Here is a 12,452-nt window from a genome sequence, read left to right as displayed (position 1 = left end):
CAGTCACTCTGACTAAAGAACAGACCTGTAGGGCCTTGGAGTTCTCTTAATCTGACTCTCATCTCACAAAGGGTGAAAGTGCAACCTAGGCTAACATGGCACTGACCCAAAGTAAAAAAAAAAAAAAAAAAAAATCAGGGGTCAAGCCTTGGCCGGTGTAGATCAGTGGTTGGAGCATCAACCTGAGGACCAAAGGGTATGGGTTCGATTCCTGGTCAAGGGCATGTACCTGGGTTGCAGGTTCAATCCCTATCCCTGTGGGGACATGTGCGGTAGGCAATCAATCGATATGTCTCACCTCTCTCTCTCTCTCTCTCTTCCTCTCTCTCTCTCGTTCTCTATTTCTCTCTTCCTCCCCCATCCCTTCATCCCTTCCACTCTCTCTAAAAAATCAGTAGATATCCTCAGGTAAGGATTAACAACAACAAAGAAATCAGGGGTGGAGAGGGAACTAGACCCGACCCAGACCAGGACACTTTCTGCCTTGTTTTTCTAAGCAAATACAATTGAGACTAACTTTATATTCCTCAAAATAAACTTTCACTTAACCTCACGAAGGACCATCATCTCTCCAAATCTCTGAAAGTCAATCAAAGTTTCAAGGATGTTGGTGCCCCTAGAGGGAATGGGAAGGTGGGTTTCATGCACTGGGAGCTTGGCCACCTGCATAGCGGGGACTGGCCATGTGGGAGACTGGCTTTTCCTTTCCCAGAGCTTCAGATAAGTGATGAGCAAAGTCTTTAATACAAGGAAAGGGACTGAATTATCTCTGGACCTCTCACTGGTTTCCAGAATAAGGTGGGAGTGAGGACCATGGCTTAGACAGAGTAGGGAGTGGACGGGACTTCCTGTCTCCTTCCACCAGAACCACCCCTCTGGGACCCTAGAGTGATGTTTTTGCTCTCTGCCCGCACTCAGATATCCCTGACCAGCCTCATAGCGAAGATCCTGAAGTATTCTGACATGGCATCCATCAAAGCCCTTCGGACCCTCCGCGCCCTGCGGCCACTGCGGGCTCTGTCTCGATTTGAAGGCATGCGGGTAAGACCTATCTCCAAATGGCTCTGGTCTGCCACATTTGGTACCGCTTCCCCCCTTATGCCCTCCACACCACTGACCCTGAGCTCCAGGCCCCACCCCCACAGGTCAGCTCCGGGTCCTCACTTCTGCATGGACACTGGTGGTGCTGCAGTGTCCTGACTCTCCTAGTTCCCCTTCGGGTCCTCTGTGAGTCCCTCTTCCCTTCTCACTTGAAACATCACACCTGCCTGGACTTGGACCTCACTTCTACTCTTACTGGTCCTGCTTCATGGCTCCACAGGCATCCCTGACCTCAACCTCCCCCCTGCCAAGATGTCCTCATTGCCAGAATCTTCGTTACATCCCAAGCTCTTCATCTTTTCAGGACAAACGAGCCTTTCCTCTGACACTCATTTAAATGTAGTGACATCATCAGCTCAGCACCTCCACCACACCCACTAGACTATATCTTCTCTCCAACCGACCACAGTCATGAGTCTTATGGGTTTTTCCTTTTATCCATCCCTGTCCTTACATATCTCTATCAGCACCCACCTTGCCCTCACTGTCTTCCTCGGGGTGGAATGCTCACACGCCTGGCCCTTGCCTTAGGGGAGATCGAAGGACTGTTCATTTCCCCCCCTCCCCTTCCTCATAATTACAAAGGCCTCCTGGCAGAGAAAGTGAGGTTTTGCCTTCTTCCTCCATCCCTGACTCAAAGCGGACATCAGATCTACAAACACAAAAGCAGACTTTTGAAATTAACTTGTACCTTTACAAACATTAGGCATTTATGACTGAAATAGTTTGATATTTATTTTATTTTATCTCTAGGTTGTTAGTTTACAAATAGGCAAGTTTGTGAACATGGATGTAGGTTGTCACTCATTCTTAACCAAATACTATATACCATTTTCATGTGTTGTATTTAAGGAAAATAAAGCAAGTTTCTAGAGATCTGTATGTGCTAGCACAACACATATACTCAAACCCCTAAATGAGCATGTTTGTACTTGTAAACTCATCCGCCTCCTCAGTCTTGAGCAAAGACACTGAAAGCTGCCCTGGATGAAGTTTAGAGAAGGTTTAAACCCACTTCACCTGCTCAGTCTTCTGAGTCTGAATTACTGCACTAATTAACCCATTTCTCTTGCTTCCAAAGGCCACTGGCTCTTGAAGCAGCCTGAGTGAGTATAGAAAGAAGTTGGATCCAGCAAAAAGGGGTGAGACATTGGTGGGGTTCCAGGTCCTTTTGCATTTCCCCCCAGGTGGTGGTAGATGCCCTGGTGGGCGCCATCCCGTCCATCATGAACGTCCTCTTTGTCTGCCTCATCTTCTGGCTCATCTTCAGCATCATGGGCATGAACTTCTTCTCAGGGATGTTTTGGAGGTGCATCAACATGACCAATAAAGACTTTTCTCTTGTGTCTTATACTATTGTGAATAACGAATCTGATTGTAGACTTCACAACTACACTGGAAATCTCTTTTGGGTCAACATGAAGGTCAACTTTGATAATGTTGCAATGGGTTACCTCGCGCTTCTGCAAGTGGTGAGTCCTGAAATCAACCATGTCTTTTCCTTTGGCCTCTCTTTAACATGGGGGAATGGGGTTCTTTCAGAAGATGCTATGTAGGGGATAGCATAGCTGAGGTCATTCCTACAGACTACACCATGAGGCTAGAGGGCCTTAGCAATGAGTATAATCTCCCAGAGGTACAATTAGACCAAGGTGAGCTAATAGACTAGAATAAAGGATAAGCTTGTCATGGCATTGTATCAGATAATGAGTTAGAATTTACAACTTGTACAAAATAAACATAGCATAGCCGCATGTTCAATCTTCTGCATTTTATCCCCTAGAGCAGTGGTTCTCAACCTTCCTAATGCCGCGACCCTTTAATACAGTTCCTCATGTTGTGGTGACCCCCAACCATAAAATTATTTTCGTTGCTACTTCATAACTGTAATTTTGCTACGGTTAATGAATCGTAATGTAAATATCTGTGTTTTCCGTTGGTCTTAGGCTCTACAGCAGCGGTTCACCTAAGACCATCGGAAAACACAGATATTTACATTATGATTCATAACAGTAACAAAATTACAGTTATGAAATAGCAACGAAAATAATTTTATGGTTGGGGTCACCACAACATGAGGAACTGTATTAAAGGGTCTCGGCATTAGAAAGGTTGAGAACCACTGCCCTAGAGGATAATAGATTATGTTCTAGGACTAGTATAGTGATAGATAATGCTGGTGATGATGATAGTCAACCACATTCATACTTCAATTCATTCATTCATTCATTCATTCATTCTTCATCACTTCCCTTCATTCATCCACTTGTTCATTCAGTACTCCATCCATTCAAGTGTCAATGTAATTGCTAATACATTTGTCATGCAGTTACCCACAAGTTCCTGCTTGCACCATTTGTTCATGCACTCATTTGACAAAAATCCCTGAATAGCTATGGTGTGCCAGGCATTGTGCTCTACCCTGGGAGACAGAGACATGTCAGAACTGGCTCCAGGGGGACCAATAATGCTCAAGGAGAAAAACAAGTAAGCAAATCAAAACAAAGCCCAGTGTAGATGCATGGGCAGAGACTGAGTAGCTACTGCTCCTTGTTTCCAGGCAACCTTTAAAGGCTGGATGGACATCATGTATGCGGCTGTCGATGCCCAAGGGGTGAGTCTTGCCCACTGCCTTCCCGTCCATGTGCCCCCTCCCCCTCAATCAGTCTGTTTGAACTCGAGTGAAGACGGTGGCCTTGGTATCAGAAGAGGCGACCACTCAGCAGCCTGGCACTATTCCTCTCTGGAGCAGTGTCCAGCTGGTTCACTGTTGGCTGTTTAAGCCAACCTAGCCTGTTCTCCTTCTGTGCACACTCCCTGGGCTTCTGAAACTCTTCCTCTGCATGAGGAAAATGCTGGAAAAGGACGGTGTGTGCGGGCATTCCCCGGCAGGAGCAGGAGCAGGGGCGGTGGCTAGAACAAAGGGATAGAATTTCAGCGTCGACCATGGCAGCCAGGTGGAGAGAATGGTGCTGCTGAGGAAAGACCATTCCCACTGTGGCAGACATTGTGGGTGCCCTGCCCCGTCCTCTCAGCCCAGCTCTGAGTTCACTGGCATTCTGTGTTTCTGATTCTCGGAGACTTGACTTTCTTCTTTTTTTTTTCTTTTTTTTAAAATTTCTTTATTGATTAAGGTATCACATATTTGTCCTCATCCCCCCATTCCCATCCCACACCCCTCCCCATGCATGCCCCCACCCCCCTGTTGTCCTTAACCACTGGTTAGGCTCATATGCTTGCACACAAGTCCTTTGGTTGATCTCTCCCCTTTACCCCCACCCTCCCCTACCCTCCCTCTGAGGCCTGACAGTCTGATCCATTCCTCCTTGTTTCTGGGTCTGTTCTTGTTCATCAGTCTATGTTGTTCATTATTTCCCCTAGATGAGTGAGATCATGTGCTATTAGAAATACACTTATAAGAACCGAAAATGAGACAAGCAATAATGGTTATGCTGACATGAGACTTGACTTTCTTCAGAGTTTCAGAGCTTGCTTAGCAGCCCAAGGGTGAGGGATTTAACATCCCTGGGGGCAGCTCTCACAGATAGTTTGGGGAGTCTGTAGATAAATGCTCCAGCGTCCCTGTCCCTTGGAGGTCAAGTCCTGAGGCGTGTTCTACAGGGTTCCTTAGAGGGCCCCAGAGGATAGAGTGCCCGTTGCCCATAGCAATGACTTTCTTCCCAGCATCCCCTTCTTCACTTTTCTCCTGTTCCTACTCCCCCTCCCCCTCCCTCACTCCTGCTTCCTGGGATCACCTCCCAAATAAACCACCTGCACCCAGGTCCAGGTCTCAGGGTTGGCTTTTGGCGTGAACACAAACTAAGACACCCCCTTGTCCCCATGCCCCACTTTGTCTGCTCACAGGTGAACTTGCAGCCCAAGTGGGAGAACAATGTGTACATGTACTTGTACTTCGTCATCTTCATCATTTTCGGCGGCTTCTTCACACTTAATCTTTTCGTTGGGGTCATAATTGACAACTTCAATCAACAGAAGAAAAAGATAAGTGGGGTTCCAGTGTTTCAGCGGTAATGGCCAATCTTATATTTCTTGTCCCCTGGCCTCATGACTAACGCCAACACTACTCACAGCCCTTCATGCCTGACGGGGAGCCCAGTTTTTACCTTTAACACCAACACTGACCTTTGCCCCCTGGTTGCTGCCCTCACCTCTGTTTGGTGTCTGGGCTGCTGCTGAAAGAGTTGTATTTCTCTGTATCAACATTGCCTCCCAGCCTTGCCTGGAGCTCCCATCTTCTCTCCCAGAGTGCCATGGTCCTCCTAGCTGAGCCAAGTGTGCTGGGTGTGTCCGAGGTGACCCCTTGGGGAATATCAACAGGGAAGGAAAGGGCTCCAGCACTCGCTGCCTCTGTCTGGAGCCCTGGCATCCAGAGCTCTGAGTCAGGATGCCTCGGGAAAGGCCAGGGCCCAGTGTTGGCAGAATCCCAACCTTTCTCAGGCTGGGAAAGAAGCTCCTCTCCTCCATGGGTGCTGACTTCAGTAAACAGGATCCCAATCTCAGACTACCTGTTATTTATTTATTTATCATAACCCAAGGATATTTTTCCTTTGATTTTTTAGAGAGAGTAGAAGGGAAGAAAGGTGGAAAAGAGAGAGAGAGAGAGAGAGAGAGAGAGAGAGAGGAAAAAATTGATGTGAGAGAGACATATCGATTGGTTGCCTATCACACGTGCCCTGACTGGGCCAGGAGTTGAACCCGTCACCCTTCAGTGTCTCCATTCTAACCACTTAGCAACACCAGTCATGGCCCCAGATTTTTCTGAAATCTCCTTTCAAATGTCAGCAGATCTCAGTCCCTTTCCCCAGTATTTGCAGTCACTAATTTATACAAACATGCTATTGATATGGGAGGCTTTAAAATTATGTCATGAAGTGAAAGGTGAGGGGTTGAATGTAGGAAGTTCAAAGGGTCCCTAAAAAAACTAACATCCAATCCTAAGGGAGAAAGGCATCTTCAGTGGGGGAATTTCTAGCACTGTAACAGCAGCAGTGTAACTGGCAGGGCCTTCAGAGAACCAGTCAAGGGTTCTCCAAAGACCCTTGGGTAAGGCAATAACTCCCCAGGAAGGGGTTGAGGGGCTGGGTCCCAGAGTCTTTGTTCCAGAACACCCTGAGGTAAGCTCTTGCCCCTGGCCAAGAGTAAGTTTCTAGAAACCAATGGATTTTATTGGAATGAACAGGCTGGATTTTAGGCTCAGATTTGAACCAACCCATACCTTCTCCTTAGGTCCTAGTCCCAAACCCTCCCCACCTTTGTCCATGTGGCATCTCTGAGTTCTTGTAGACGAGAAACAGGACACTCCTTGATCCTGGCTTTGGCATGTCTTTCTGCAGAAAGGGGAGAATGTTGAGATGTCTTTCCCCGACAGCATGATTTTGATATCCCTGGGGGCTCCTACTGCTTGAATAACAGTGGTGTGTGTTATCCCCTCCTGCACTTAGGGGGCCAGGACATCTTCATGACAGAGGAGCAGAAGAAGTACTACAACGCCATGAAGAAGCTGGGCTCCAAGAAGCCCCAGAAGCCCATTCCCCGGCCCCTGGTGAGTCCCAGAGCTTCCCTCTACCAGAGTGTGTCTACGAATCCAACCTGACAGCCTATGCCTGTGCTGGGTAGGGGCCCAGGCAGTGCCCTCTGTGGAGGAGGAGATGTGGGTTGAGTTCAGGGATGAGGGTAATGAGCGTTCTCAGGTCCAAGGAATGAGACGTCTAAAAGAAGCAACTCTGGTCTTAAAGAGTGAACATATCTTCCACAGTTACTCCAGATAGAACTGTTTAGGGAAGCACTGACTTCCACAACAGTTTTAGGGCTCAAGTACAGGATTGAGAGCTGATTAGGCTAAGTGATAAGAAGGATGGTTAGAGCTCTGAGATGAAGCATTGTGTGCTTATGCATTATGAGCTAGGTTGCAATGGATCTCTAGCCTTACCCTACGTTTCCCCCCATTCCTACAGCTAGAAAGAGGGGAAATGGCCAAAATCCAACCCTCTGTGGATCCTGGATTGATCAAGATCATGGTCAGATGGCACAATAGAAATAAAAACCTATCTCACTCTAGTATTTAAAGATTGACCAGAACTTAGAGCCATCCTCCACTTTGATTCCTTTATTCACAAAGCCCCTAAGAGGCATGCCCTCTTATTCTCCTGTTAAATGCAGCACCCAAACCTACATGATACCTACCATCTAAGTTTTTCTCAGGCCTCTGCCAGAAGGTAGAAAGCATCAGCCCTGTGTCTGGCCCCTGGTGGAAGTGGAGCAACAGGTTTGGGAGTGGGGATGTTGCTATGCTGGAAATATACAGCTAAACCTCTTCAAAGAATTTCTAAGCCATCTATTCCAGTGAATAGAATCGGCATCCTGTCCCTTTATATAACCTTTCTGTGGTTAAGATGCAACATTTATGAAGAAAACTACAGGCACTGTCCATGGCAAAATCCCATTAGCCCTTCCCCAAACAAGGGCAGAGCTTAAGGACCTTCAACAAAGAGACAGGCCTTTCCCTAAATGAATTAGAAAGACCTACATTAGAATTTCTAAACCAAGGCATGGGATTTGCATAAATTACTAAAATATCCATGAATACAGAGTCTTAAAAACATTTACAGGAGGAAAAAAAGTGTTATGAACTTTGGCACACTGTACTTGGAACCAGTGGTCGTAAATTTCTTACTATTCTCAGTTCTGATAAGAAATGTTACAATGGGGAGTGATAGGATGTCAGAGGCAGAGGTTTCCTCCCAAATCCCCATAAGATCAAGATAACTGGGCGTGAGTGAGCATGGATGAACCTGAGGAAAAGTCCTTCAAGTTCTCTGAGTATCCCTCTGTCAACCAGTCCAACGGGCAAGAACAGGCTCAAAACTAGAATATATAGGTGAAAGGCTGAGCCCAGCCAATCAGAGTCAAGTCAGGGGCTACAGTTGGAGGATGCTCAGACTTACTGAGAAATAAGCAACTGAGTCCATTCTGGCCTTTAGTGATGGCTGGACTGATGTTGACTCCATGTTTGAACCAGACACCAAGGAGTTCTATGCTAGGGACAACCCTTCGTAAAATCAAAATGGTTTCTGGAACCTCACCCTACAAACTACTACTACTCAATTTCTCTATGATATCTCAGCTTCTCCCCTCTCATCAACCAATCCCACAGGCCACCATAGCTTCCTCCTCTGAAGGAAGACAATTTCCCTGGGACAGGGTGGGCTGCATTTCAAAAAGGAACTGTGGCGAGAACACTATCTTAATACAAAGGTAGGAACTAATGTTGGAATGCCAGGCACTACAATAGAGGTGGAGGTTGATGGTTGGGCAGGAAGACCTGCAACAAAATCACCATTTTTCCTAACTAAGCCACAACCAAGGTCCTCCAAGATTGGCACTGGCAGGAGATTCTTCACATAGGTAATGTAAGCGAGAGCATAGACGAACTGTGTTCCTGAGATTCATCATCCCTTAGGATGGGGGTTGGGAGGAAGGAGGATGCGATAATCACTATCAATACTAAACTAGCTCTAGTGGGGGAGCATGGCTCTCTCCTTAACATTCTGGTCCAAGAATGGCAAACACTTTTTCCTTTGTTCCCCTCAGCATAACTGAGGCAAGGCTGGGACATTCAAACAAGACTTTGAAGTCTTGGGGATGCTGCAGGGCCCAAGTAGCAACTACAGCCAAGACCCATCCCAGCTCCTGGCTGGCATCCATATGGCAGACAACATCTTGGCATCCACCACCCGGTGGCACAAGTCTGATTTCCTGTCCTCCTCAAAGTCCAGAGCTAAGAAAGAAACCCAAAGAAAAAGAGAAATTTCCTCTGCCATATAAGATCCACCTTCTCAGGTCCAGTTTCCTTTTCACATGACCAGTGGCACTAGAATGCTCACCTTCTTCCCTTAGGAGTCCCAACAGGTCAAGCTGGTCAGATAAGTAGAGCATTGGCACAGATCTGACCCACAGTTGCATGGATGCCATGACATAACACAGCCAACCTGGATGACGTAGGGACCTCTAACCCATTCACATACATACTGCTTATCACTTTTACTGAAGCCCAGGTTCTAAACCTTATGCTTCATCCATAACAAAGAGCTAAGATTTCCATGAGACTAAGAAATTTTATTCTATAACATTCTTTACTATAGAAGTCACTAAAAGCAGGTTTTATATACTCCACTTTATGGGAAAATAATAGGCTCTATAATATCACATTATCAGTCACCCACTTCATCATCTCTGACAGCAGTAAGGGTTGCAAAGGTGTGATCACTGCCCACAGGCTAAGCCGAGAGCAGCCAGCAAGCTGCTGCGTCCCCAGCGTCTGAATATACAGGGCAAACTCGATGCCTGGAACTTAGCAATGTTGTCACCTGTTCTGTTTCATTCAAAGTCATGTGGCTATGAATGGGCTCTGTTTTTTCACCATTTTCATTGATGAAATGGAAGCTATTATTGGCTCAGCAATACCCCTCCCACTCCAGAAAAGATGTGAGTCGACAATTATGCCGGAACCATGCCCACTTGGGTCTGATTCTTTGCTCTAACCGCATAAGGGAGCAACTCATCCCCACCGTGAAGGAGAAAGTAGGAACCAGCCTCTGTCACAGCCCTTCTCCCCTCTGATTGCTTTGCAGCTCCTGGGAGCTCCCTGGTGAGACTCCTAACAGCTTCCTCTCTTCCTCCCTCACTCATGCAGAGCCTTGCACATAGTACACATTTATTAAGTGCCTGTTGTGCAGAATTAAATTTACTCAAACCCTAGTAGATTGGCTTTATGGTGGTTTTTTTTAATGTGTGGGTAACAGAACTGTCTATTCTGTCATCCATTCATTCACCTATTTATTGAGCACCTATTGTGTACTAGGTACTATACAGATAGTGGGGTAGAGCAGTAAGCAAGATAGATAAAGTTCCTGCCCTCACAGAGATAACAGTCCAGTGACTCAAGAAAATAATTAGCAAAAACCACATATATATTCATTCACAGGTTTGGGAGATTGCCAAGGGAGAAAGAATGGGTTGAAAAGCAAAGGGTGCCTAGGACTGAGACTTGAGGAATTCTCACATCTAAAGGTTGGGTAAAGAAGACTCAAAAAGGAGTAGCCAGGAAGTTAAGAAAAGAACCAGGAAAATAAGGCATGATGAAAACCAAAAAAAGGAGAGTTTCAAGATGGGTGGGGTTGGTAATCAATGCCAAACAAGTGTCCTTGGAGTTAGCATTATAGAGGTCATTGGTGATCTTAGCAAAAACCATTTCAGTGGCAGGATGGGGACAAAAGCTATGTTGAAGTGGGTTGAGGAATGAATGAGAAACAGTGCTTGCGCACAACTCTTTCAAGAAATTTTTTCTGTGAAAGTAGAGAGAGAATAGGGTGGGAGTTGGGGAAGATGTGATGTTCAGGAAGATTTTTCTTTAAATTATGAAAAACTAGGTCATTAGATAGTTAGCTAAGGAATTAAGACATAATAGCCAAGAGTGTCCAAATGTGGCTAAGAGCCTTACTCATCAGTGACACAAGCTTCAAGAAGGAAGGACTTTACAAGACACAAGAATAAAGGTCTGGAATTGACAGAGGGGAACAAGAAAGATCTTGGGCCTGCCGCTTAGCCCTGGAGTTCATGGGGTGGGGAGAAAGTATCAGCCCTAAGTAAAAGGAGATGTTTGCAGATCAAGGCAGGTGAACTCAGGAGAAGGTCAGGAGTGGAGAATGGAGTTCAGATCAAGGAGTCCCAGAACACTATGAAGTTAACAGCACAGGAAAGACTAGAGTGCCATGCTAGGAACTTTCTTAAAACGCCATAAAAACAGCCAAATAGAAATTATCTCTTTGCTATCCAGGACATTCTGCCTCTTTCCAAGAGTGCAAACAATCAAGACTTGACCCCATGCTTTGTCCCTGCATTGGCTTAGACATCTGCACAGCCCCAGGAATAAAGAGAGCATTTGCAGGAAGAAGTTGCACCATCACACTAACTTCACCCTTGAATCAATAATTTTGCAAGCAGTTCTTGAACTCTTGCTATATGCAAGGCACTACAGGAACACAATGTTAAATAAGACATGGCTCCTATATTTAAAAGCTCATTGTCTAGTAGAGAGGAGAAGCATACATGAAATGCTAGAATTCAAGACTGACCATAAAGACTGACCATAAAGGATTGCCCCAAAGAAGGGGCAATGTGGTGTGATATGATTAAGGAAAACTCCCTGGAAGAAGTGAGGATTAAGAGAGATAGATTACTCAAGACTATTGGGATTTATATACCAAGAAACAGGGTGGAAGGGCATTGCAAATGGAAGGAAGAGCATGGACAAGGACAAAGTGCCTGGTGACTTCATCAGGCCAGGAGAGGTGATAAGGACTTGAATTGAGGCAATGAAGTAGAACCAACCAAGAGTGATGTATTGGACAGATCTTGGCTTCTGATTGGATGTGGAGTGTGAGGGAGACAAAAGAGACAGACTTTGAAACCCTGTCTTTGGAGAACACAGGCCCCCAGATGCCTGATTTATGTTGGCCAAAAGGCCCTGACGTGCCATCTCTTGTTTCTTCAGAACAAGTACCAGGGCTTTGTCTTTGACATCGTGACCAGACAGACTTTCGACATCAGCATCATGGTCCTCATCTGCCTCAACATGATCACTATGATGGTGGAGACAGATGATCAGAGTGAGGAAAAGACGAAAATCCTTAACAAAATCAACCAGTTCTTTGTGGCTGTCTTCACCGGAGAGTGCGTCCTGAAGATGTTCGCTTTGAGGCAATACTTCTTCCTGAACGGCTGGAATGTGTTTGACTTCATCGTCGTGGTCCTCTCCATTGGGAGTAAGTGGGCATCACACGTGGTGGGGAAGCCCAGCCTCTGCTTGGGGTTGTTTTGGCTCTTCTTTCAAAACCAGGGGAACCAACAAACAAACTTTTTAAACATGTTATACATTAGAGGAGCCCAGTGTTTGCTTCCTTCCAAGCGCAGCAGATTTAAAATGCCCCTGGGCCTCTCAGTCAAATGCAGAGGTTTCACTGGCCTTCTCCTTGCTGTCATGAAGTGTCTTCAGGCACCTGCTGTGTACACAGACTTTTTGGGGCTGATGGGGAACAACTGCTCCTCCAGAGAACCTAAGATGATGGAGTTTCCAGTGGGCCTTATTTTTATGATCTTCAAATCAGAGAGTGGGTGGTGTGATGTGAAGTGAGTCATAAAATGCACCTTCTGAAAAAGGAGGTGGACTATAACTGAGTGAAGAAAGTCTGGGAGGAGACTATTGTCAAGAGTCTGGAATTAAATCTCCGTATAACTCTCCTCTTAAGGAATATGAGAATAGAAAAGTCAAG

General features: G+C 45.9%; 1 protein-coding gene across 1 annotated transcript in view; it reads left to right on the top strand.

Moving 5' to 3' along the window:
• The window catches only part of SCN10A (sodium voltage-gated channel alpha subunit 10), a 79,092-nt gene that overhangs the window by 63,031 nt on the left and 3,609 nt on the right, over window positions 1-12,452 (top strand). Inside the window, exons 21-26 of the mRNA XM_054729544.1 lie at window positions 919-1,041; window positions 2,289-2,573; window positions 3,662-3,715; window positions 4,966-5,103; window positions 6,560-6,664; window positions 11,675-11,945. Of these exons, the coding sequence (XP_054585519.1) occupies window positions 919-1,041; window positions 2,289-2,573; window positions 3,662-3,715; window positions 4,966-5,103; window positions 6,560-6,664; window positions 11,675-11,945 (976 nt within the window). The remainder of the gene's footprint in view (window positions 1-918; window positions 1,042-2,288; window positions 2,574-3,661; window positions 3,716-4,965; window positions 5,104-6,559; window positions 6,665-11,674; window positions 11,946-12,452) is intronic.

This window comes from Eptesicus fuscus, chromosome 18 (genome assembly GCF_027574615.1).
Source record: "Eptesicus fuscus isolate TK198812 chromosome 18, DD_ASM_mEF_20220401, whole genome shotgun sequence".
NCBI lineage: Eukaryota > Metazoa > Chordata > Mammalia > Chiroptera > Vespertilionidae > Eptesicus > Eptesicus fuscus.
The sequence above is the reverse complement of the archived record's forward strand: the minus strand, read 5'-3'. Positions and strand labels throughout refer to the sequence as shown.